We start from the raw sequence: 23956 nt of genomic DNA, 5'->3' as shown, positions 1-23956 counted from the left end.
ATGTCGAACATATGTAAATATCAGATAATATTTGAAGAAGATGTGGATGGATGGATGGTCATTTGAACTCCTCAAACTCCACCACAACCTAGAGATTCTTTCCAATCTTGGTTCACAGATTTCATCCAAGCTCCTTATTCTTCCATTCAATCGATTTTTTGGTGTTTTTTTGTGTACTAATACATCATCAACGCCGCCAGTTTAGCCTGTAATGTAATTTTTGACCTGTCCAGGTTGTGGCTCATGTAGCTGAAACCGTCCAGGTAGTGTCCCGGAAGCGAGTCGTCGCCCAGCTCTCTGAGATCCTCTGCTCTCAGATACTCCCCGCCGTCACCCGTCATCGTGTCCTCACCTGGGGGGAGATCAAGATGTGTCATTTTGAATAAAAACACACATTGTTAGACCATGAAATTATGGAAAGTCTTGCATAAAATAATGTGCCCACAGCCCTCGTCGTTTCACTCCTGCCTGCATGCACTTGTCCCATAATCATACTGTTACATCATTTCTCAATCATCCACTTCATGCAGTTAGTTTTCATCACTGCAATATTTAATGTTCGAAAAGCTAATCATATCCTAGAAAGTCTTGAGATTAGAGTAAAAGGCTGAAAACTCCTTGGTGTATCATGCTTATGAGTTAGATGAGCACAAACAGAGGCTCACGCCGAGCTTTGGGCGGTACCTTCCAACTGCACAGACATCTCAAATAAAGGCTCGTCCTCCAGCCTCAGAGCTACGGAACATATACGACAACTGAGAACCACAGCTTCACCTCCGACACACATCTCTGAACTTTTACCGCAGACACTCAGACAACACTGGGTTTCATGAGACGCAGTATTCATTCATTATCTGAGAGATAAGACTCACCCTCATCGTCGGAAACATCGAGGATCTCAGTCATGGTCTCTGGGACGTTCAGCTTGTGTTTCTCTGTCACCGTCTGATGCGACGCCCCAGAAAACACAGAAATTATCATCTCAGATTTGTAAAAAATGTGGAGAAAATGAAGTGATGAAAATGATTTCGTTTACCGTTGTGGTCGTGATGATTTCCTCAGTGACGACTTTCAGCGTGTCGACCACGGAAATGTAACCCAGGCGTCTGGCGATGGACAGAGCAGTGTTTCCATTCTGACAGGAAACAGGTCAGAGAGTGAGTTTGCAGACGAATCATAATAACGTGTTGACAAAAATTCAAATTTTTCTTTATTTCTAACCACTGTGGTAGAGTTGGGTTTGGCCCCATGCTGCAGCAAAACATTGATGATGTGTGTGTTCCCTTGTTGTGCCGCCTGGTGAAGTGGTGTGTATCCATTCTGCAGAACAAAAACATATGATTTAATGTGGTTAATTATATGAAAACTGTGATTATTGTCGTTGTGCTGCAGATTTAACATCTACCTTGGTTTTGGCATTGACGCTGGCACCGTTCTGCAAGAGGAAGTTCACAATCTTGCCGTTTCCGTAGTGACAGGCCACGATCAGAGGGGTGTAGCCGAGCTGTCGTTCACACAGACACAAAGACAGACAGTTATTCACAAATCTACTTCATTGATTTTAATGATTTTTCAAGGCAGGAGAATTAACCCTTCGACACTGAGCATATCGCAGATGACACATTCGTGCAAAAGCGCACTTTGCGTCACCGTCATTACGCGAAAAATCTAACGGTTTCTTAAAGCTGAGAAGTTGCACGTCAAAGCCAACATGCAGTTATTACGGTAATTGCACTAGCGCTGTTGCAGGAAGCTAACGAATCAGCGTCTTTGTCGCCAGAAAAGGAAAAAGTTGGAAAATCACCTGTTCATAGTTTTTGGACATTGAGACAAAAACTAAAAAAAAAAGTGTGTTTTATGCTGTTCAAATGTCAAATTTAACACAGGAAATCTAGTGTTCATGTTTTTCCTTCATTTTATTGTGTTAATACACTGTTTTAACATGCAGTAAATTGTAAATAACTGCTAGATGTTGAAAGTTATTCTGAAAAAATGGGCCTTTTATGGTTAAAATATATATATAATAATATAAATGAATCTTAAAATGTGATGAAAATGACTGTTTTTGGGCTTCACTCGTGCAAATATCACTAATAATTTGATTCTACTTGTATAACTTCTGTGTTACTGTGTCATGATCATGTACAAATGTAGCCCTGGAGTCTCCACCAGTATATTTGTTATTATATGTGTTTGCACCTTGGTTTGCTGATCCAAGTTGGCATCGTGTTTGGCCAGAACTTCTGCCGCACTGACTCTGTCCTCTTGGGCTGCGAGATGCAAAGGAGTCAGTCCATTCTGTAACGGACACAAAAAGGACATTGATTACTTTATGCACACAGACCTCTGAATATGTTTTTCTGTCTCATATGTGAGACCTTGGTGGCCGTGTTGACGTGAGCTCCCTTGCCCAGCAGCAGACCGGCCATCTCGGCGTGTCCTTCCTGCGCTGCCAGGTGCAGAGGGCTGACTCCCTGCTTGGTAAGAACATTGGTCTCTGCCTCGTACTGCAGCAGCGCTAACGCGATGTTCTTCTGGTTCTTTTTGGCCGCGATGTGGAGAGGAGTGTAGCCGTTCTGGACGAGAAGGAAAAAACGAGCAGTTAAGACACCACGGCAGCGTCGATCTAAAGAAACAGTACGTTTAATATCGGCGGTCTAACCTTTGCAGTAGAATGAGGCGATGCCCCTTTATCGAGCAGAAGCAGGGCGACCTCTCGGTTGTCATAATGCGCTGCAACATGTAGTGGAGTTAGACCGTTCTATAAGAAGAAGAAGAAAAGGAATTTCATTAGAGCATTGATTTTTTTACTGTTATGAAGCAGATTATGTTTGTTTTGTATTGGTTTCATGACATAGAAATTGCTATATTCCGATGATACTGTACATGCAGCATCTTCAGCTCACCTTGCCAGCATCATCAGGAAGAGCTTTGCGCTGGAGGAGAAGTTTTGCTACGTCAAGGCTTCCATATTTTGCAGCTACATGTAATGGAGTGAATCCTTTCTGTAAAGTGATCAGATTTATAGAGTTTATCTTACATTTGCATGTCCAAACGTCCTTTTTTTTTGGCATCCTCTCCTCCACTCACCTTGGTGGCCATTGAATGTGAGGCTCCGGCCTCCAGCAGCACAGCAGCAGTCTCCACCTGGCCCTCCCTGGCTGAAATGTGCAGCGGCGTGTACCCGTTGGTGGTGGCAGCGTCCGGGTGGGCCATGTGCTGGAGAAGCAGCTGGACGATGTCGGTTTTACCCAAACGGGACGCAATGTGGAGGGGAGTCTGGTCCTCCTAAAATGATAAACAAAGAAAGAAAGAAAGAAAGGGGAGAGGAAGAGGTTTTGGATGAGTAATCCACTGAATCTAGTAGATGTTGATTCATTCCTCTCATAACTGCTGACTCACCCGGGCCATGGCGTCCACCAACGCTCCGTTTCTCAGCAAACATCGAACCACTTCCATTTGACCTGCTCGTGCCGCCATGTGGAGAGCTGTCTCGCCACGCTGCAGACGGACAACGTGTACGAGGTCTGTTAATACAGCTGCTGCAAAGACAAACGTGAATGCTTATTGCAACAACAACAAAAAAAAATCTACTTACAATATTACGGACGTCAGGAGAGGCTCCGTTCTGCAGCAGGAGGAGAACGATGTTGAGGTGGCCCATGAAGGCAGCTACATGGATGGGAGTCAGACCAGACTAGGAAAAAGATAGAGAGAGACACATATAAAGAACCAGATCAAATTAGAAGGAACCAAAGAGAGTGCATCTCCACAAGTCTCACCTCAGTAATGGCCTGGATGGAGGCGCCATATTTCACCAACAGTTCCATCACCTTCACCCTGTTCTTCTTGCAAGCAATGTGGAGGGGAGTGAAACCATTCTGACACAGAGAAAGAGAGAAACGTTTTTGAAGAAAGTCAGCTCACTGTCACAGTGCATCATGGAAAATGGATCATTTCCTGAATTTCACAAATTCATTAAAATTATTCCTTAAGAGATATGCAAATATTTTCAACGGATCCTTGTTCAGGGCGATGCCGACTATTATGATGGTTATTTTCAAGTCATTCCAAGATACTTTTTTGTTTTTGAGAAGAAAGTCAGCTCACTGTCAAAGTGCATCAGGGAAAATGGATCATTTCCTCAATTTAAAAAATTCATGAAAATTATTCCTTAAGACGTTTGTGAATATTTTCAACGGATCCTTGTTCAGGGCGATGCCGACTACTACTGTGCACAATTTCAAGTCATTCCGAGATACTTTTTGTTTTTAAGAAAACAAAGAGAGAAACGTTATTTGATTTGACCTATTTCACCTGTGTCTTTTTATTTTTTGTTTCTACCTACCAGCGCTCTAGCATTAGGATTGGCCTTCTTGTCCAGCAACAGCTTGGTGACTCTGTAGTGGCCGCAGTGAGCCGCGACATGCAGCGCCGTGAGGTAGTCCAGCGTCACGTCGTCCACGGGTGCTTTGTGCTGCAGCAGGAGTTTCACGCACTCGACGTGGTCTCCCTGAGCCGACATGTGCAGCGGAGACAGTCCGTTCTGTGACGGGCAAAACAAAGTGTCAGACACCTGGATATAGAAACAACAAAACTAAAATATACTCGATCGCAGGAGAGATTCTCGGGGATGGATGTAAAATACCTTGGTCCTGGCTAACATTGGGGCTCCTTTCTCCAGCAACAGCTCCAGTGCAGGGTCATGTCCACTCCTGGCTGCACAGTGCAAGGGAGTCAGCCCATCCTGGAAAACAACACATGCACACAGTTAACAGACATTATCCAGTTTGTCATTGAGGTAATTGACGAGTAATTCATTTATAAAAGAGCATTTATGTGCAGACTTTTATGTCTCACCCTGGTTTTTGCATCTATTTGACCCCCTCGGTCCAGCAGCAGGGCCACCATGTTGGTGTTGCCTCTCTTCGAGGCCACGTGGAGAGGGGTTATCCCATTCTGACAAAGCAGATGCAGAAACAATTAACACAAATATATTTCAACTTACATTTTTGGAATGATTTTGTATGATTTCTTTGTTTTTTTATTAGTTGGATGCAGCTGAAAAAGTGTAAAAACAAGACCCTAACCCTGGCCGTGAAGTCCACAGCAGCTCCTCTGTTCAGTAACAGCGTGGAGACGTTCACGTTGCCGTAGTGAGCCGCAATGTGCAGAGGGGTGAATCCACTCTGTTTAAAGAAAGACAGAAATGTTTTTTTTCTGGGGCATATAAAATTAGAAAACCTGAGTACATACTGATGAGGCAGCGTGCTGAAAGAAAAAGAAACCAGATGTGGAACATGTATAAAAAATTAGCATGCTCCCAAAATAGCACATGCAATACATAATGCATGCAAAACAATGTGATTCTGCATTTATATATAAAAAAAAAAACAGCAAACTGAAAAATAATACCAAGTAAAGATCAAAATACACAAGAAAAATGATACAAATACAAAAAAAAGCAACTATGCACGAGACGTTTCTGCTCGGACGAACAAATGGACATTTATATAAATATCTACAGCACACAATTATAGGTGGGTTCCATCCTTACCTTCCCATTCTGATCGACATGGTGCAATTTAATTAAGAAACAGAGTTTACTTAAAGATCGACGTGTTTCAAAGAGGATGAAAAAACAACAACAACGTGCTAAAGATGTTAAAATCGAAAGTTAAGTAATACATAGATTTCATGATTATTTGACCGTTTTTCAACTCTAATAAATAAAGTGAAACTATAATAAATGCAATAAACTAACATTCTCTGGTATGTATTTAGAATACAGCATACAGTTTTTATTGTTTACTGTTAGCCGTGCAGGAGTGTGCACTACATGCATTCATTTGAATGATAATTCTGACACATGCTGCGTTTATTTTACAACTCCTGGTTAAAGAGAGGGGGAACAGCTAAGGACAAAAGAGATGGTCAGAAGTGGCTAAAGGTTATGGAAAGAAGAGGGGAAGAGTCTGTATACCTCGGTGGTTCTATTGACCATCATCTGGTTAGGATGCACATAGAGAGAGAGAGGGGAAATAGGGGATTGGGTTGTTAGGGAAAGGCCTTTTTCACACTGTCCACAGAGAACACAAGGTTAGTTTGTAAGGGAAACAACAAAGGTTCATTCATATTATCTTATTTCTATTATGGACATGCATGCAATCAATATTATAAATTAAAACTGTAATACTTGATTAACATATCAAACACTTTTTTTTGCGATTATATTTTGTTAATTCATCAGTTTCTCTTGGCTACTCTCATTTCTCTGCCTCACCTTGGACTGGACATCAGCGTTGTGGTCATTCTGAAGCAGCAGCGCGGCAGACTTGGTGTCGTCTTTGCGGGCTGCGATGTGCAGCGCCGGCAGGCGGACTTTACCCTTGGTGTCGTGCTCCAGCAGCAGGGAGACCACCGAGTTGTGGCCCTGCTGGAGGGCGATGGCCAGTGGGGTGAAGCCGTCCTGCATCGACAGAGAAGAAGAAGAAGAAAAGAGAAAATGAGTCTCACTGATTTAAAGAAAACTAGTGCAGGGTAAATGGATCATTTCCTGAATTAAAAAAATCACGAAAATTATTCCTTACGAGGCTTGCGGATATTTTCAACAGATCCTTGTTCAGGGCGATGTCGACTATTACTGTGCACACTTTCAAGTCATTCCAAGATACTTTTTGTTTTTAAGAAGAAAGTCAGCTCACTGTCAAAGTGCATCAGGGCAAATGGATCATTTCCTGAATTTCAAAAATTCATGAAAATTATTCCTTAAGAGGTTTGCAAATATTTTCAACAGATCCTTGTTCAGGGTGATGCTGACTATTATGATGGTAAATTTCAAGTCATTCCGAGATACTTTTTGTTTTTGAGAAGAAAGTCAGCTCACTGCCACAGTGCATCAGGGAAAAGGGATCATTTCCTGAATTAAAAAAAATTCATGAAAATTATTCCTTAAGAGGTTTGCGAACATTTTTAACAGATCCTTGTTCAGGGTGATGCCGACTATTACTGTGCACACTTTCAAGTCATTCCAAGATACTTTTTGTTTTTAGGAAGAAAGTCAGCTCACTGTCAAAGTGCATCAGGGCAAATGGATCATTTCCTGAATTTCAAAAATTCATGAAAATTATTCCTTAAGAGGTTTGCAAATATTTTCAACAGATCCTTGTTCAGGGTGATGCTGACTATTATGATGGTAAATTTCAAGTCATTCCGAGATACTTTTTGTTTTTGAGAAGAAAGTCAGCTCACTGCCACAGTGCATCAGGGAAAATGGATCATTTCCTGAATTAAAAAAAATTCATGAAAATTATTCCTTAAGAGGTTTGCTACATTTTTAACAGATCCTTGTTCAGGGTGATGCCGACTATTACTGTGCACAATTTCAAGTCATTCCAAGATACTTTTTGTTTTTAATAAGATAGTCAGCTCACTGTCACATTGCATCAGGGCAAATTGATCATTTCAAAAATTTCAAAAATTCATGAAAATTATTCCTAAAGAGGTTTGCAAATATTTTCAACAGATACTTGTTCAGGGCGATGCCGACCATTACTGTGCACATTTTCAAGTCATTCCGAGATACTTTTTGTTTTTAAGAAGAAACTCAGCTCAAAGTGCAAGAGGGTAATGGATAATTTGCTATATTAAAAAAAATCATGAATATTATTCCTTAATAGGTTTGCAAATAATTTCAAGGGATCCTTGTTCAGGGCCATCCCGACTATTATAATGGTAAATTTCAAGTCATTCCAAGATACTTTTTTTTTGCTGATGAAAATCAAGGATGCACACCATCGGATCATGTTTAACCCATATCCAAAGTCTTAGGGCAATGTGACTAACGGTCAGCGAGATATGCCTGTCACAGACACACAGACAGACAGACACAACTTGCTTCATAGATAATAGTAATAAGAAGTGCATTCATTAACCAACCTCTGTTGCAATGCTTTGGTTCCCTTCATTTTCCAACAGGTATCTCACCACCTCTAAGTGATTCTCCTGGGCTGCCATGTAGAGTGGAGTGAATCCATTCTGTGGAGGCAAAACACAAACAATATAAGTGAAGAGCACAGTGTTAGTGTTACCCTCCTGTTATATGGGTACAAATCTACTTATTTCACCTGTGACTGAGAGTTGATATCTGCTCCTCTCTTCACCAGTAGCCTGACAACTTCCTTTTGTCCTGCCAGTGAAGCGATGTGCAGGGCACTGTTCCCTTTCTGTAGAGAGAAACGTGTTTATATCTGTCATTATCTGTGGGTAAAAGTAATGCCTTAAATTCTGATCTCTAGCGGAAGGAGAAGGAATATTAACGTATATGTGACATGAGCACATCCTGGAAATTGATAATTAACCCTTACTTTAACGTTGACGTGTTTATTTTTAGGATTTGCAGGTGACTATTGATGACATTTCAAGGGCATGACCAAGAGGGGACGACAGATTCCTGACTGGCTGTGTCACAGGGCGACACATTAGACAGCCACAGAGTCACATCAACAACCCGTTGGAGACAGAACGCCTATTTATGACGTAATATGAAGCCGCTATGAAAAGGGCCATATAGTGGCTTAAAGGTGTATTATGTAATAGATCTAAAGCAACTGGCTGTAAAATCCTCCTAATATGTCTGAGCTAAAATGGCGGTGAAACGAAACCTAAAAGACCTCGGTATTTTGAATTTGAGTGTAGTAACCGTTTTTGGCCACATTCTTACATATGGCGCCTTTAAGTTCATGTGCTGTTGTTATTAAAAAAAAAGACATTAAATCACCCTCATTAAACTGTGCAAATCTGGACGGTTGATATTGCATCATGTGTGTACCTTGGTGGATGAGTCAACAGACGCTCCTCTATCCAACAGCTCCTCCACTAAATCTTGGTGTCCCTCTTTAGCGGCCAGATGCAAAGCGTTCAGACCATTCTGCAGAGATAAGAGATAAGAGACGTGGTAAAGTCATTAATGCACACTAGCACAATAACAAAATAACACTCGCAAATGAAAATACCTGCAATAAATACATACAAACCTAGCAGAATCTCATATATTTGGTATTTAGTGTCGGAAAAAGTGATCGAAATTGTTGTAAATGAGTTATTTTGCACATGGAGTATTAAATTGGTGAGACGTGTAAGACAAAGATAGAGAAAGAGATGAAGTATTGAGCGTTCATTTTAAAACAGGTCGGCGACACAACTGACGTACCGATACGACACAAACAAAAACCCATCGTTTCTAAACAGTACACAAACACAGAGACACGATAAATTCACCTCATCTTCTTCCTCTTCCATTCTGCACCTGAGTCTGAAAACCCACTCAAAGTATTTCAAATCACACTCTGAAAGCTGCGCACTAAATCCCGCGATTTAGACGTGATGGAGGTCCTCTGTTAGCGTATTCCACCACTGTCCTGGCAACTGAAACCAAAACTTCTGGAGCCTCCTCTGCAAACCTCTCTCAGATGCCTCAGTGAAGAAGAACTGTGGACTCTGACCCAAGAGCAATATGTGTTGCTAATAACTCTATCACTGCCTATTTCCCTTCTTCTTTCTTTCTTCCTCCCTCTCTCTCTCTCTTCCTCTGAGTTGCCAAATGTCAAACAGCCAAAGAGGGTGTCGTGTTTCTGCACAGTCATAGAGGCTGTGTGGGACATAAACACTCACACGTACACACAAATGTCAGCCCTTCAAAGTGGAAAAAGTCAGCATGTGGTCGAGTGAAATATCAGTGATATTTATAATGTAAATAATACCAGGGGTTAAAAATGAAAAAATGTGATCTTCTCAAAATATCACTTTCATTACTTGACCCCTTTTTTTTTTAGAACCATATGATTGATGCCTCTTTATTATTGTGTTTTATCAATTCATTTACTATAAGTCTTTTTGGAGAATTGTTTGGGAGAATTTCAAATTTTCCCTAGAACCAGTGAAATCAACAAAAAGCTGAAAATTATGTTTAAGATGACACAAAACATTGCAAATTCAGAAGCTGTAAAAGCTCAAAAGCAGCAGTTAAAATGTATTTCTGCTGCATTGTACTGTAATTAATACATATTAATTTCTAGAGCCAAAGCTGAGCATCACAACATCAATTAACTGCAATTTATTTACACATTTTAAAAGGTAAAGATAATAAAAACAATAAAATACAACTATTAAAAACAGAATATCATCGTTTGCCAGTGCTTTAACACTCATCTATACATCACTACAGCTGGAAAAGTGGGATTAAATGCTCTTTGCTGCAGCCTGAACATGGGAAGACAATGACACAATCTTATTAAGAGCATTTTAATCACATTTCAACCATTATGGGTTCCAAGAAAACACACACACACACACACACACACACACACACACACACACTGATCTAAATCTGCTCTTCCTCTGAGCTGCAGCTGAAAAAGCTTAATTTATCAAATGGACGTTCAGTCCCTGTCTGTAGGTAGCTAACGGTAACAGGAGGAGATTAATGTGCATGTTCCTAAGACCACTGACTTGTATTTAATGCATATAAAGTGTCAGCGGGAGCATGAACATCAGAGGAAATGGAAGGAAATTAACGTGAATCTGTGCAGATCAAAAAAATAATATCACTTACAGGGGATTAACATTTGGTTAGCTCGGAGATTAGAGCTCACACACAGATAATCTACTCTCTGTATGGACAAAACAAACAGGCCCTCTAATATACTAATATACAAACAGATGGAAAAAAATGAAACTGAGAGGAAGAGGAAGTTGTGTCTGTCTTTAATAAACTTGGACAGGCTTCTGCTCCTCGGTGTCAGACTCTGGCTCGGTCCGCGGCGTCGCTGCTTTCTAGGATATAACTTTTCTGTGATAGTGAACACACACACTGCCAGGAGCAACACCCAATGGGACCCGGCCAGCATCACAGCCACAGACTCACAGAGGTCCAGTAAAGTAAATAAAAAGGACTTGATTAATTTGGTGATAAAGAGTGTGAATAAAACCCTGCCTTTGCAGCAAGAAGACCTGGGTTCAGATTCTCCGGTTTCGTCCAAAAACGTGCAGATTTGGGGTCAATTAGGTCAATTGTGAGAACGGGATGTTATTTCCAACATGACTCGTATTGTTAATAACGTTGTTTTTGTAATCTACTTCTCTTCCAACTGTCCTTTTCCCACTTTAAATTCATTAACGCCTCCTATCTGGATCCCATCAGTCATAATTGCCAATTTCTACCCTCTAAAACCGTGCCTCCTCAACCATACTCTACGTCTACACCAGGTTTTCTCTCTCCTGGTCCTGGGGACCCACTGTTCCTGCATGTTTTGGATGTTTCCCTTCAAATGAATGGCTCATTATTATTATTAGCTCATCATTTGAATCAGGAGTGTTGGAGCAATAGGGAAACATCCAAAACATGCAGGGACAGTGGGTCCTAGTGGGGGAAGCTCATTCCAAGCCAAGTTATTTAGACATTTATATCAATTATACAAGAAGAAAGAGTCCAGTATTCTTTATCGTCGTGATGTACACACATTGGGATACAAGCACACTGTAATAAATAGTGAATAAACCGTTGAACTGGATTTGTACCAGTAAACGTACATTAAACTTGATGCCAGTCAATGCAATTGTGCAACATTCACATGCTCATGCTTTATTTAATAATAGCTCAAACAATGAATCGATGACTAAATGAATCAGCAATTATTGTTTCAGCTTCTTAAATGTGCATATTTTCTTCGTTTCTTTGCTCCACATAACAAAGAAATCATTAAAACTGAATCATTTTTTGGTTTGTGGACAACACAAGACATTGGAGAACATCGTCATTTCCAGGTTTGACAAACACTGATCGTCATTTTCTGTCATTTTATGGACATTTAAGGATGTTGTGTGCATTACTTTCAATATATGTATTATTAAATATAACATGGACGAGAAAAGGAGCAGAGAGTTGACACTTCTGCTTCAGATAACTTTATCAAAACTGTCTGGAACTATCAAGAAAATTCTCACATTTGTGTGTGTGTGTGTGTGTGTGTGTGTGTGTGTGTGTGTGTGTGTGTGTGTGTGTGAGAACATACTATATTACTGTAAACACACAAACACACACAGCGAGTGCATCACTACGATATTTGTGAAAATGTCACTCGGCATATTCCGGGTCACCTGACAGGGGGCTCAAATGTGACGATCTGATCCCTGACAGATATTATGAAGAAGGGCAGGACTCTCCTGTTGCAAGTGTTACAGAGTATTGCAGCAGCGCTGAACGACCAGTTGGCAATTCCTGTCTGCCAACCGAGCGTATATAAAGAGTATAAAGAGTCACAGCGTGACGGTTACACGCTGCTCGCCAAAGGACGACGACGACGACAACAACGGTGACACATCAGAAACGAAAAACCACGCTCGGAGCCTCACAGTTACCTTGTGACTGCTGTAAATCACACTGACACAGAGGAGCTTTTTGGACACAAATCCCTGCTCCTCAGTGGAATGTGGGTGTGGAGGAGAGAGAGCAGCTGTCAGAGGGAGCCTTCAACAGCAACTTGAGATTGGAGCAGAGAATGGGTGTGGTGGTGGTGGTGGGTGGAGACAGGAAAGTGTGATCTGATAATGTGTACGCACACATTGATATGTTTACTCGTGATGTACACTCTTAGAAATAAGGGTTCCAAAAGGGTCCTTCTACAAGGGCTGAGGTTCTACCTGGAACCATTTCCCGAAGAAAGGGTTTTTCAAGGGTTCTTGGTAACACTAATGTTTCCAGTAAGAACCATGTTGATCCAGAGAACCCTTTAAAACCCCTTTCCTGAATAAAGGGTTTTAAAAGGGTTCTTGGTGGAACCCTCCAAAAGGGTTCCAGGTGGAACCCTCCAAAAGGGTTCCAGGTGGAACCTTCTACCTGGAGCCGATAAGGGTTCTCCTGTGAGGACAAGCCGAAGAAGATTATATGGTTCAACTAGGCACTTTTATTTCTAAGAGTGTAGGAGAACACTTTTTGGCTCCAGGTAGAACCTTTTTTATAAGGGTTCCACCAAAAACCATTTTAAAATCCTTTATTCAGGAAAGGGGTTTCTGGATCAAAATTGTTCTTACTGGAACCATTAGTGTTACAAAGAACCCTTGAAAAGAAGCAAATGGTTCCAGGTAGAACCTCGGCCCTTGTAGAAGAACCCTTTTGGAACCTTTATTTCTAAGAGTGTAGATATTCCATTAAAAACCAGACGTTTGCAGCTAGAATAGTCGTTTACCACATCAACAATGTTTAGAGTGTATTTATGATTCATTTAATGTTATATTCATTGGAAAAAAGTGCTTTTCCTTCCAAAATAAGGACGTTTCTAAGTGAGCCCAAACTTTTGAAGGCTAGTGTACTACTCTATATACTAATCTATAAAAGCATGTTTTTTACGCACCAGTTTAAATGTTTCCTTTACCTGGTTGCACGTGCTGATGTCCACTCCATTTTTGAGGAACTCGAGGACTTTGTCGATGTTTCCTGCCCTGGCAGCTCGAAGGAAACTGGTGCTGCTGTCGGACTAGAGAGGAACGACATTAGAACATTAGAACAGGCAAAGGTTAACAATGAGAAACACAAAGAGGTGTTCAGTGTAAGGGAAAGAGACAGAGGAGGAAGGAGAGACATAAAAAACAGGAGGATGACATGAAAAGTTGAGTAGCATGTAGCATTTGGCTGCAACAAAATAATCAGAAATAGTTTTGGTTGTATGGATGTCAGACATGTTTGGATCTGAGTCAGCGATTCTAAATCCACTACCAGACGACAAGGCTGGACAAGCAGCTGCCACACACACACACACAGACACACACATGCACATAGCATGTACAGTATATCCGCTTTTACAACTCTTCAACACAACCCGACAACACGTAACATGAAGCCCTTTCAGTTTAGAATGAAAGTTTAAAGTTCAGTTCTTTAAGACGCCTGCAGAGAAGAATCTCGCACCAAAGACATTTGTCACAATCTGCATGTTTTCCAATCTCATCCTTTGGTGCGTTAACATGTGTTGGTGTTCAGTGACATCAGTAGCATCATACTCTTCCGGGTTGCACGTCGTCCGTGCAGGCTCAAAGGTCAAGCTCCTGCACGAGAGGTCACCACGCAGACAAACACAAGTATGCGCGGCATGCACGATCGACATCAGCAGCAGGACGTGTAGCAGATCACGGCACAATCAAGCGCCACCACTTCTTACCAACGAATCGTCGACGTCAGATCCCGAGTCGGCAGCTCCGTCAGCGTCGGCGTGTAAATTCTTGTCGCTCCCGGTCGTTTTTAAAGCTCGACCTGATCCACACGCCTGACATGTGGCCGAATTCCCCATGTTTGCTCAATTCCCGGAAATATCTCTCTTAGATTTATAAAAAGTGCCTTGCTGACTTAAATACCACGTATGAATGATACCTTGCTGTCCACTTAAGTCCGGTGCTCGTAGTTCCTCCTGAGATAAAAGCCCTCACTTCCTGCCGTGTGGCTGCGTCAAGCAATCTGCCAGTCCATTAACTCTGTTCATGTCTTCAGTCCAAATGCAGCTCATACCACACCAAATATCGCTTACTTCACTATTATTACCACCATTCTACTTTCATAATGTGTCCTTCTATCGCTTTGTCCAGCAAAAAAACCTCCTCAACCCTGCACGTTTCTGGTCAACTCTTCCGCTGCCTCTTCACTCTCTATCTGTAGTCGGGAAAAAAAACAACTGCAACCATAAACATTTAACCCTTACAGTCTTTCCCTCTGTGGCTATTTTTATCTTTTACAGACCCCTCTATTTTACCAAGACAACAACATGTTTGCTGAGTGAGGTCCAGGGTGGAGACCACGACAGCTGGGTTTGGGCCCGGCGACCGCTCGGAATGCGCCGCTCTCCAGGAACGCCAGCGTCGGTGCTGAGCGTGGACTGATCCACTGGCTCTAAATTCACACGATCTTTGTGTCAATTTGAGGGTTTGTTTGTAATCTGAATGTGTTTCTGTACATGGTTTGTCCCATTTTTTCCCCCCCATACAAGGGTTTTTGTGGAGTTTTGTACAGACTGTAAAACCCACATTCAAATACAACTTAAAGGTGCATTATGTAATAAATCTAAAGCAACTGGCCATAAAGTCCTGCTAATATGTCACAAAGACTCAGGAATAATGTTCATATAACAAACTGAACTCACCAACAACAACAGTACAGACAAAATATTTGCATTAAAAATGTTTTTTTGCAGACTGCAAATCATGTTTATGTTTTGACGACCAAGGGTTACCAGTTACGACCTCTGTATTTTGACTTTGAATGTAGTAACTGTTTTTGGCCACATTCTTACATATGGCGACTTTAACTGGAGTCCATCTTTGTAGAAAAATGTCCATTTGCTGTCATGTATTCCATTATATACACGTGTTTCAGTCTTTGAGTCCATTGGATTCTTGTTGGTGAAGATACCATCCTCCAATTTACAGTTGTTATAAGTTGTTTTTCTAGCTATTAACAGAAGTATTTGCAGTATATATCTCTGGTCTTTCCCTGGTATATTCTCTGAGGACACTCCCAGTATAAAAAGCATAGGGTCCAACGGAATGGCAATTTTTTTATCGTCTTATCCATGCGACACTAGACAGACCCGGAAGACATATAGCAAAATGTTGAGTACAGATAATGGACTATACTTAAGACAATTCCTTGGCTTTGCTCGAATTAATAGAGAATAAAAACAACAAATGCAGTCTCTTGTAAATGTGTCTATGGGTGATTTTTACTCATTTGTGTTTCTCATTCATCTCTCAACCGACCACGCATTGGATTGATTGGAAACCCAGCTGTAATCTAGATTCGTGGAGATTGACTGACTGACAGAAGGCTGCCAGATTATACACTGACTGCACAGTGTCCATGTCAATGTAAACACTGGAGGCAAACGTAGATTCTCAAATATCCCTGTTATCACCTGTTGCCTTCTCTATAAGAGAGAGATATTACCGTCTAAGATCAACGCTCTACACTGTTCTGAGATCAGAAAACATTGTCTATTAATTACCTTTGTTCCCAAAGTTTCACAAGTAGATGAAATTAAGATTGTGTGCTACATGTCATTAAATACAAACGTTTACGAGTTTTCTTTTACCTGCCGTTTTCGCTCGGCTCTCTCACGCCGTCTCCTCCTCCTCTCCCTGGCTTTCTGCAGAGCTCTGTATTCCAGATTTTGCTCTAGATCACGGGATTTCTTCAGGTGGGCCGCAGCATGAGCCATGACCTCACTTTTTTTTAACTACTTTTCCGCTTAAAAAAACTATTGTTTTACCAGGAGCTGGAGTTGTTCTTCGTAAACCTTTGCTCTCAGTCATGTAGGTGCCAAAAATTGCAAGAAAACGTGTATGTATTTGTTGTAGGGTTTTCAAAATAAAAGTTACAATATGAAAAAAATATAATATTTACTTCCTAAAAGCTCCAAAAAATGATCCTCGTCTCAACCTGCTGACTTTTTTCTGTCTTTGTCGATCCGCATCAAGCCAGGAAAGAGCTATTGGATGTTTAACACACACACACACACACACAAACACACACACACAAATGAAAGTCACATGTGACAGTGACAGATGATGATGGGGAAAAAGGGTGAGTAAAATGACCCAGCCCAGATGTACATGAAAACCCTACTCAAAAAAAAAAAAGAACAGATGTGGCCTATGTGGCACATGCAAGCATTATTAATGTGGGTGTGTGTGTGTGTGTGTGTGTGTGTGTGTGTGAGCTGCACAGTCACAGTTTGTTGTGTAAGCGGGTTTAATGAGGCCGCATTGCTAACAGCCAGCTGACTGATGAAGCCACAGCGACTCTCTGGACAGCTGTGTGCCGTCGTCACATATAGATGGTTCATGGAAAACACTGTGGGGAAAGGGGGTGAATAAATTGTGTAGAATTTTCCACTGAGATGGCTTTGGATTTTGAAAAAAAGTAAGTTTAAAGTTCCACTATTTAAGAATTAGACACCTAATGGTGAGGATGGAGACGGAAGACTCCTCTGCTCATCCTTCCCCTTTCCCAAGAACCTCAGGGAAGCAAGGTGGACTTAGTTTGTGCATTACGCTTCTGTTTGCCGTGGCTAGTTTGGCTGTGTGGGCTGCCGTAGAAACGTCGAAACACAAGGTTGCGGCCTCTATAATGAGCGCAGAGGCCTTTCCTAACATACAGCACTGTGCAAAAGCCTCAGGCACCAACAGCTTTGTTGTTTTAATGTCTGTCAAACTCCCGTTAACATTAATTTCAGAGTTCCACTCCACGCTTAAGAGAGCCAGGATTGCGCTGCTGTTCAAGTGCAAGGGTGGGTCACATTAAATGCTAAAAACTGCATCCATGTTTCCAGTATTTTCTGGGTTTGATCCAATAAAGTGTTTGTAACGTACAGTAATTGCTAAAACAACATATCAAATGTACTGCAAAAGGCTTATTCGAAGGCTAAAACACAAACAAACATGTAAAATGCATAACATATTTAAGTAAATATACACTTTTGGTGTATATTGTGGTCTATTTTCTGCTTAGAAACACTTCAAGGACAGAAGGCCATAAATGTCTATCTTGTATAATTGAGATATAATACAAAAAAATATACAGTGAATACATGCAAAGAGTAAATTATAATAGTAAATAATAATAATGAGTATGAAGACATGGGCACAGAATGTCCTTCTCAGAGTGGGATACTCCACTCCACGGGGGGAGGGGGGAGGGCAGTGATTACAGAACAGTGACTCCCAATTACCTGCAAGTTACAGGCTTCCCCCCCTACATGAGGAGGAAAGTGGGTCGGTCTGCATTTGCAACTGCACTGCAGCCCAACTGCTGATGGTGGCTGATGGGATATGATTTGACAGCTCGTGCATGAATGTGTGTGTGTGTGTGTGTGCGGGCGTGCGTGCGTGCGTGCGTGCGTGCGTGCGTGCGTGCGTGCGTGCATGCGTGCGTGCGTGCGTGCGTGTGTGTGTATGTGTGTGTGCGTGTGTGCGTGATGGATGTCAAGGTCTCTCTGTCAGTGCCTGCAAATGGCAGGAGGTTGAAATTTCAGCACCAGGGACAGGGACACAATGTCACTATGTCTCTATTTCTGTTCACACACGGTCGCCTGATGCGTTTCCACTCGCTCACATTTCTGCAACGATTCATTTGCGATATTCTCTACTACTACGGCTAATAACCATGAATGGCACAGATCTGCTGAATCACCCTCGGACTGTAGTTGCCTTCGAAACTGTGCTCTCTCATGGTGCATTAGTGCCCAAGTGCATCATCTTTCCTTGAACAGGCCACTGTTGATGTTCTGTGTCCTGCTCCTCTGGCGCCCTCTGCTGGTAAGAGAGAGAACAGCTGTTCTTCTCTTAGAGCAACAGTTATGGTGCATTGATTTAGGACAGTGGATGGAGTGAGCCTAATGTACTTTATTTTTCAGGATTATTAATCAAGATTTTTGCTTTCCCAGCAAGAATTAAAGTCAATTCACCTTTCAACCTTTGTGTTTTGTGTCTCATGTTCATATTTATGATAAAACTACAACTAAAACTAAGAAAATCCAGTCCAGTGTGAACAAATCTTAACTTTTAATTCAACTTTAACTACTACGCTGTTCTTCTTAGGTTTCAGAGCAAAAATCTATAAGCGTCTGATCGGTGTGTTAGTCGATCCTGAAACAGCTTTCTTACAGTAATACTGCAATTAGTGTGTGTTTGTGTGTGTGTGTGTGTGTGGTATTTTTGGTGTCTGTGCATCGATAAATGCTGATCAGCGCTCCCTGATGCTCTCCATCACTCATCCATGATAATGACGAGTAGAGGAATATATTATACACCGAGAAAAAATGTGTGTGTGTGTGTGTGTGTTTGTGTCAATTTAGGTGTCGGTTTACATTTGGGGAGGTTCCAAAGAGAGAGTCGATGGGAGCTCTTGTTCCTTTTGTGGTTCGATGAACCTCCCAGATGGGGAAGGGGGGGGTTAATGCTTTCTGCTTTCCATTTTATAGATCCAGAAGCTTTTATAAGGCCCATTAGGACTCCAGATATAAGAGACGCAGAGATCAGCATATGTATCAGTGCACCACATGCCTGTGTTCACATGCGGGATTGTTGTGGGGAAAACAATCCAAAAAAGGTAGGGGGTGTAAAACAGTGCTTGTTGTCACTAGCAAGCAAAAAAAATGCAATAATTACATTTTGCATGTTGTGCAATTAGGTTTTAGACCATTAGAGGGTGCACATCAACCAAAAATATTAATATAATTAGCAGAAGAAGCTGCACTTGCATCATAGCATAGCATCACTACAGCCAGTGTAACTACAGCCAGTGTAACTACAGTGATGCTGTTGCATTATTGACTTATTTCATTACTTTAATGAACTAAAACACCAACAACTCATTAACGTATCTCTCTGCCAGTGAAAACCAATGTTTGTCTTTGTTTTTGTTGTTATTGGTGTGGCTGTTTTGGCTACTGCTGCTGTTGTTGTTGTCACTGGCGTTAATGATTTGTCTGGCTGCTAATGGAGCTCCAGTGCTGACGAGTGGAGTCAGGCCATGGTGATAAGTGTCTGGCACGGTGTAATGCATCATAATGGAGACGAGATCCTGCTGTTTCTGAAGAAGCTCATATATTTTTCATAAGTCAAACCCTGTCCCGAATGCAGGAAACTCCTTGTTTACATTTCGGGTTTGATTTAATTTAAGCGGCACGTTCATGCTTTTGTTAATCTGGAAACTGAAAATACTTAAAAGTGTGGAAGGTTTAATATTCTCTATGACAACTGGAAGACAGACTACAGAGGTTATGGAAGGAGAGGGTTGTTGTTTTTCTAATGGGCGATATAAGACATTTACCCGTATATTATTCCAGACTTCATAATAAAGACATTTCTCCGGGTTCTCCCGCTTCCCCCTCAGTGTCCAACAACATCCAGATTCTGGGGATTAGGCAAATAAGACACTCTCAAATTGACCGTAGGAGTGAGTGTGGAGAATAAAGCGGTATAAAAGAAGGACGGATAATAAAGACAGTGGAGCAACATTTCAAGACATCAGCAGGAGGTGACCAGTGCCCACAAGCTCAACTGATTATGTATACTAACATGCACGCACACACGCACACACACATGCACGTGCACATCCTTTCCCTTTAGGATATTGATTGTAAACTGCAGCTGAACCCTGCACCACATGAAAAAAAAACACAGACTGCAGTTTTATTACGTAGCTAAGACGTTTCCTACAGCATGGATTTAGGTAAACATGGAAGTTAATAAAAACAATATTAGCAATTACAATTAAACTCCCCATTTGTTTAGCAGGAGCACATTATTTGGCGGTGTAAAAATGTGAGGTGCCCAATAGTGTGCACAGGCCACTGTAAATGTTGATATTCATCATTTTCCCCTGCCTTATTCGGAGATCGAAATGATAAAAAAATCAACAGTAGAGACAGTAATGGCTCGGCTTACTAATATGATTTAAATGTCATGTCGTTTTTTTTGCGCCGTCGTTTATTGCTTAGGAAAGGTCAGAGTCATAAAGTCAACAACACACATCCTCCCTCTCTCTCTGTCTGTTCCTCACAAAACCAAATCACAGCCTCGTGGACAATGGACACACACACACACACACACTCACACACACACAAGTCGAGAATCCAGATCAAACCACACCCAAACACATAGATGTAATGACACTGAGGGGAGGGAGGGAGGGGCCAGACAGAGCCTGGGCGAGACGCTATAACCTTGATATAGTCGCAACGGGAAAAGTCAAGCAGACCACGCCCTGTTGAAAATGAAGCGAAAACCGTTCAACAACAGACAAGCAACATCCCTGCAGGCAAACTCCAGCAGTGACACATTAACGGTTTGGTTTTTTATCGCTGCAGTAAACCAGAGGCATGAATTTTTGTTTTCTTTTAATGAAAAGCAAACTAGGAAGGAATAGTAAACGACACATTTATCTCATGGGACAGATTATCTTCTCCCTTCACCTTCAGAAAAACATATTAAAGTACAGGCTGAATTACTGACTGGATGACCCTGTAATGCTGGTTTTATGTTTTATTTTTTAATGGTTTATTTAGACTAATGACTGGTTTCTATTGTTTGTTTTACTTCAAAACTCCCTGGTAGACATTTGTTTATTTGCTCTTTTATATACGTCCATCTTTCCCAATTTTATGTTATCTGAGTGAAAGTAAGCACTCTATTTCACTCTTGAATAAATAGGGGTTCCAAAAGGGTTCTTCTACAAGGGCTGAGGTTCTACCTGGAACCATTTGCTTCTGAAAAACCCTTTTCCCAAAAAAGGGTTTTTCAAGGGTTCTTGGTAACACAAATGGTTCCAGTGAGAACCATTTTGATCCAGAGAACCCTTTAAAACCCCTTTCCTGAATAAAGGGTTTTATAAAAGGGTTCTTAGTGGAACCCTCCAAAAGGGTTCCCGGTGGTGCCAAAAAGGGTTCTCCTATGAGGACAAGAACCTTATGTGGTTCTACTTAGCACTTTTATTTCTAAACAAAACAAACATTAAAAAGCAAACTAGGAGCACTCTACAATAATCCATCTGGCCAGAAATGCAAAGTAAGCAACGAGTTACATCTGCGATTTGATCATTAAACACTTCCCATAAGTCACGGTGTGTTTGTATCTAATCATATCCACCAGTTAACTGCGACACACGAGTGTTGGTATGAAACCTGCTGCCTTGGAAATGGCCGCCATGCTAATTCACAGCTTTCTCCCCCACTTTGAAGTGCAGCCCCCGAGTCCCTCGGGAACTCATGACGTCAGTTTTTTTTACCCGTTAATGAGATGACAGACTGGCTCGGAGCCCGCGAGACGATAAACTACGACCATATTCCTGTAAAACTGCAACTGCAGATGCCATCTTTGATGGTGGGGAAATGTGATAGAGGACCGATATCACGTTGTCAAATGAGCGAAAAGGGGCCGACGTTTAAGCCACAGATGAGCAGAACTAATCAGACACGGAAGAGAATGAAGGCAAATGATCCGAATGATTGTTTCTGAGTGGCTTATCTCATCCAATATGGGATGGCAAAGAAAGAGTTTCCACACTGAACACTGATTTGACTCATTCCAGGTCAAACAGTGTGTGATGAATAATGAAGTGTGTGACCTAAAAGTGGCTGCAGCACACAAAGTCATACCAGGGATGCTGACTGATGCTGTCAGAGAGAGAGAGGGGGGGGGGGGGGGATAACCAGGCGACCATTAGTCAGACTCACATAAAAGAATAGAACGCAATAGAACGATTAGATCACGAAAATCTGCGTTAAAATAGGTCTATGCTGCTTTAAGACATGCGTTGACCAAAAACTACATTTCCCATAATGCATGGCGATCGCGTTACCCGCAAAGTGACAGCGTCCCGCCACGAGATCGCAACGCCCCGACCAGATACAGACTTTTAAAACTGTTAGTTTTAGTTTGTAAAGAGACACCATCGCGGACTAGGTTACAACTATAATGCATCATATTTGTAACTTTAATATGTAATAAATACAGAAAGTGTAGCTACCTTTAGTTTACATTATATTTGGTTACATTTAGTTACATTTATTCCGTATGACAGTTACATCTGGCCCTTTAAGGGTAACCATTATGCTGATGTGGCCCTCAGTGAAAATGAGTTTGACACCCCTGCTTTACATCTAATTTGGATTAGTTTTGATGGATAAATCACCTTCAATGTTGGACCAAACTGTTACATCATGAACTAGAAAAGCACTCGGAGAGCGCAGACCTCCGCCAAGGCAGCTCAGTGCCTACAAAACACGCCCTGCCGGCATATTAGCGTCTACGGATCACCCCCAAAATTTAATCACTTGTTCCTGGTCCCATTGTGGACATTTCCTGAAATTTTACCAATACTAAATGCAGACATAATGAGCCGCCAATCAAGTGGAATTAAGGCGTTTATGAATATGTGTGCGTAATGCTAAGAGCTATACCACCATTACTGATGATCCTTGGGATGGGGTGGGTGAGAGAGAGTGAGCAGAGCTTCTGAGAAGTCCATTGATCACTAACCACACCCTCGTCTCTCGTCCGTCTCCTTCTGTGTGTCTCTTTAACGGGAAACACAGTCGTGATGATGAAGACCATGATGAATAATTAATTCACGTCTAAAATGCCTCCTCCCACTGCCCCCACTGCCCCCACTGTCCCCCCCCGATCAAAAAGACACCTGCCCTCGTATAAAGGATGCAACTTCGGATGATGATGCAATTAATCTATATCCGTCCTTGTTTGGGCGGGAGGCGTCTTCCAGTTTGTCTTATGCTCTGCAGCTGTGGCCAGTTAATGCAGCAATTAGTCAGTCAGTCATTTGTTTAATTATGTTCTAGGGATGCACGATATTGGACTTTCTGTCGATATCCAAAGGCAGGCCAGTCAGTGTAAGACGGCGTTAGATGTAACTAGGATGCTCCAATAAGCAACAACAGAGAGCCAAGATGACGTTTGTACCCTGATATAGAGACGCAGAGGCTCCATTTAGATCTGAGACAGGAACACCAACCAAGTGTTTAACTCACCGCCCATATCACACTTATAATAAAGTAGAAACCTATTGATGACATCATAACTATGTTGCCTGCATCATACCAAAAATATGGCTCCTCCTCCTCCAGATTAATTTAAGGGGATATGAACGTTTCTCTTACGTCTTCAGAGCATCTCGAACTACCAGCAAATCTCTACACTGCCTTGGATCCCATTAACAGGCAGTTGAACAGTTTTCAGATTATATTTTTGCATCATGAAAATAATCCATACATACAACTGTGGAAAGTTCTTAGGCCACCACTAGATTTGTTGTTTTAGAGAAAAGCTAAAATGACCTTGGAGCTCATCCAGAAAATGCACGAAACATATAAAATGCACAAAATAACAACATTTTCAG

At 41.6% G+C, this 23956-nt stretch overlaps 1 protein-coding gene across 1 annotated transcript in view; it reads right to left on the bottom strand.

Moving 5' to 3' along the window:
- Positions 1–14342, bottom strand: part of ank2a (ankyrin 2a, neuronal) — a gene marked incomplete at its 5' end in the record, with an annotated part of 56442 nt that extends 42100 nt beyond the window's left edge. The window contains 25 exons of the mRNA XM_083909641.1: positions 226–352; positions 873–945; positions 1037–1135; positions 1222–1320; positions 1406–1504; positions 2200–2298; positions 2379–2576; positions 2663–2761; positions 2907–3005; positions 3091–3288; positions 3403–3501; positions 3599–3697; positions 3783–3881; positions 4349–4546; positions 4649–4747; positions 4861–4959; positions 5091–5189; positions 5558–5566; positions 5984–6007; positions 6284–6469; positions 7939–8037; positions 8127–8225; positions 8831–8929; positions 13431–13532; positions 14214–14342. Coding sequence (XP_083765767.1) covers positions 226–352; positions 873–945; positions 1037–1135; positions 1222–1320; positions 1406–1504; positions 2200–2298; positions 2379–2576; positions 2663–2761; positions 2907–3005; positions 3091–3288; positions 3403–3501; positions 3599–3697; positions 3783–3881; positions 4349–4546; positions 4649–4747; positions 4861–4959; positions 5091–5189; positions 5558–5566; positions 5984–6007; positions 6284–6469; positions 7939–8037; positions 8127–8225; positions 8831–8929; positions 13431–13532; positions 14214–14342 — 2729 coding nt within the window. The remainder of the gene's footprint in view (positions 1–225; positions 353–872; positions 946–1036; positions 1136–1221; positions 1321–1405; positions 1505–2199; positions 2299–2378; positions 2577–2662; positions 2762–2906; positions 3006–3090; positions 3289–3402; positions 3502–3598; positions 3698–3782; positions 3882–4348; positions 4547–4648; positions 4748–4860; positions 4960–5090; positions 5190–5557; positions 5567–5983; positions 6008–6283; positions 6470–7938; positions 8038–8126; positions 8226–8830; positions 8930–13430; positions 13533–14213) is intronic.
- Between the last annotated feature and the right edge of the window lie 9614 nt (positions 14343–23956).

This window comes from Microchirus variegatus (assembly GCF_963457635.1).
Source record: "Microchirus variegatus genome assembly, chromosome: 23".
NCBI classification, from domain to species: Eukaryota; Metazoa; Chordata; class Actinopteri; order Pleuronectiformes; family Soleidae; genus Microchirus; species Microchirus variegatus.
This window is presented reverse-complemented; position numbering and strand designations above follow the sequence as displayed.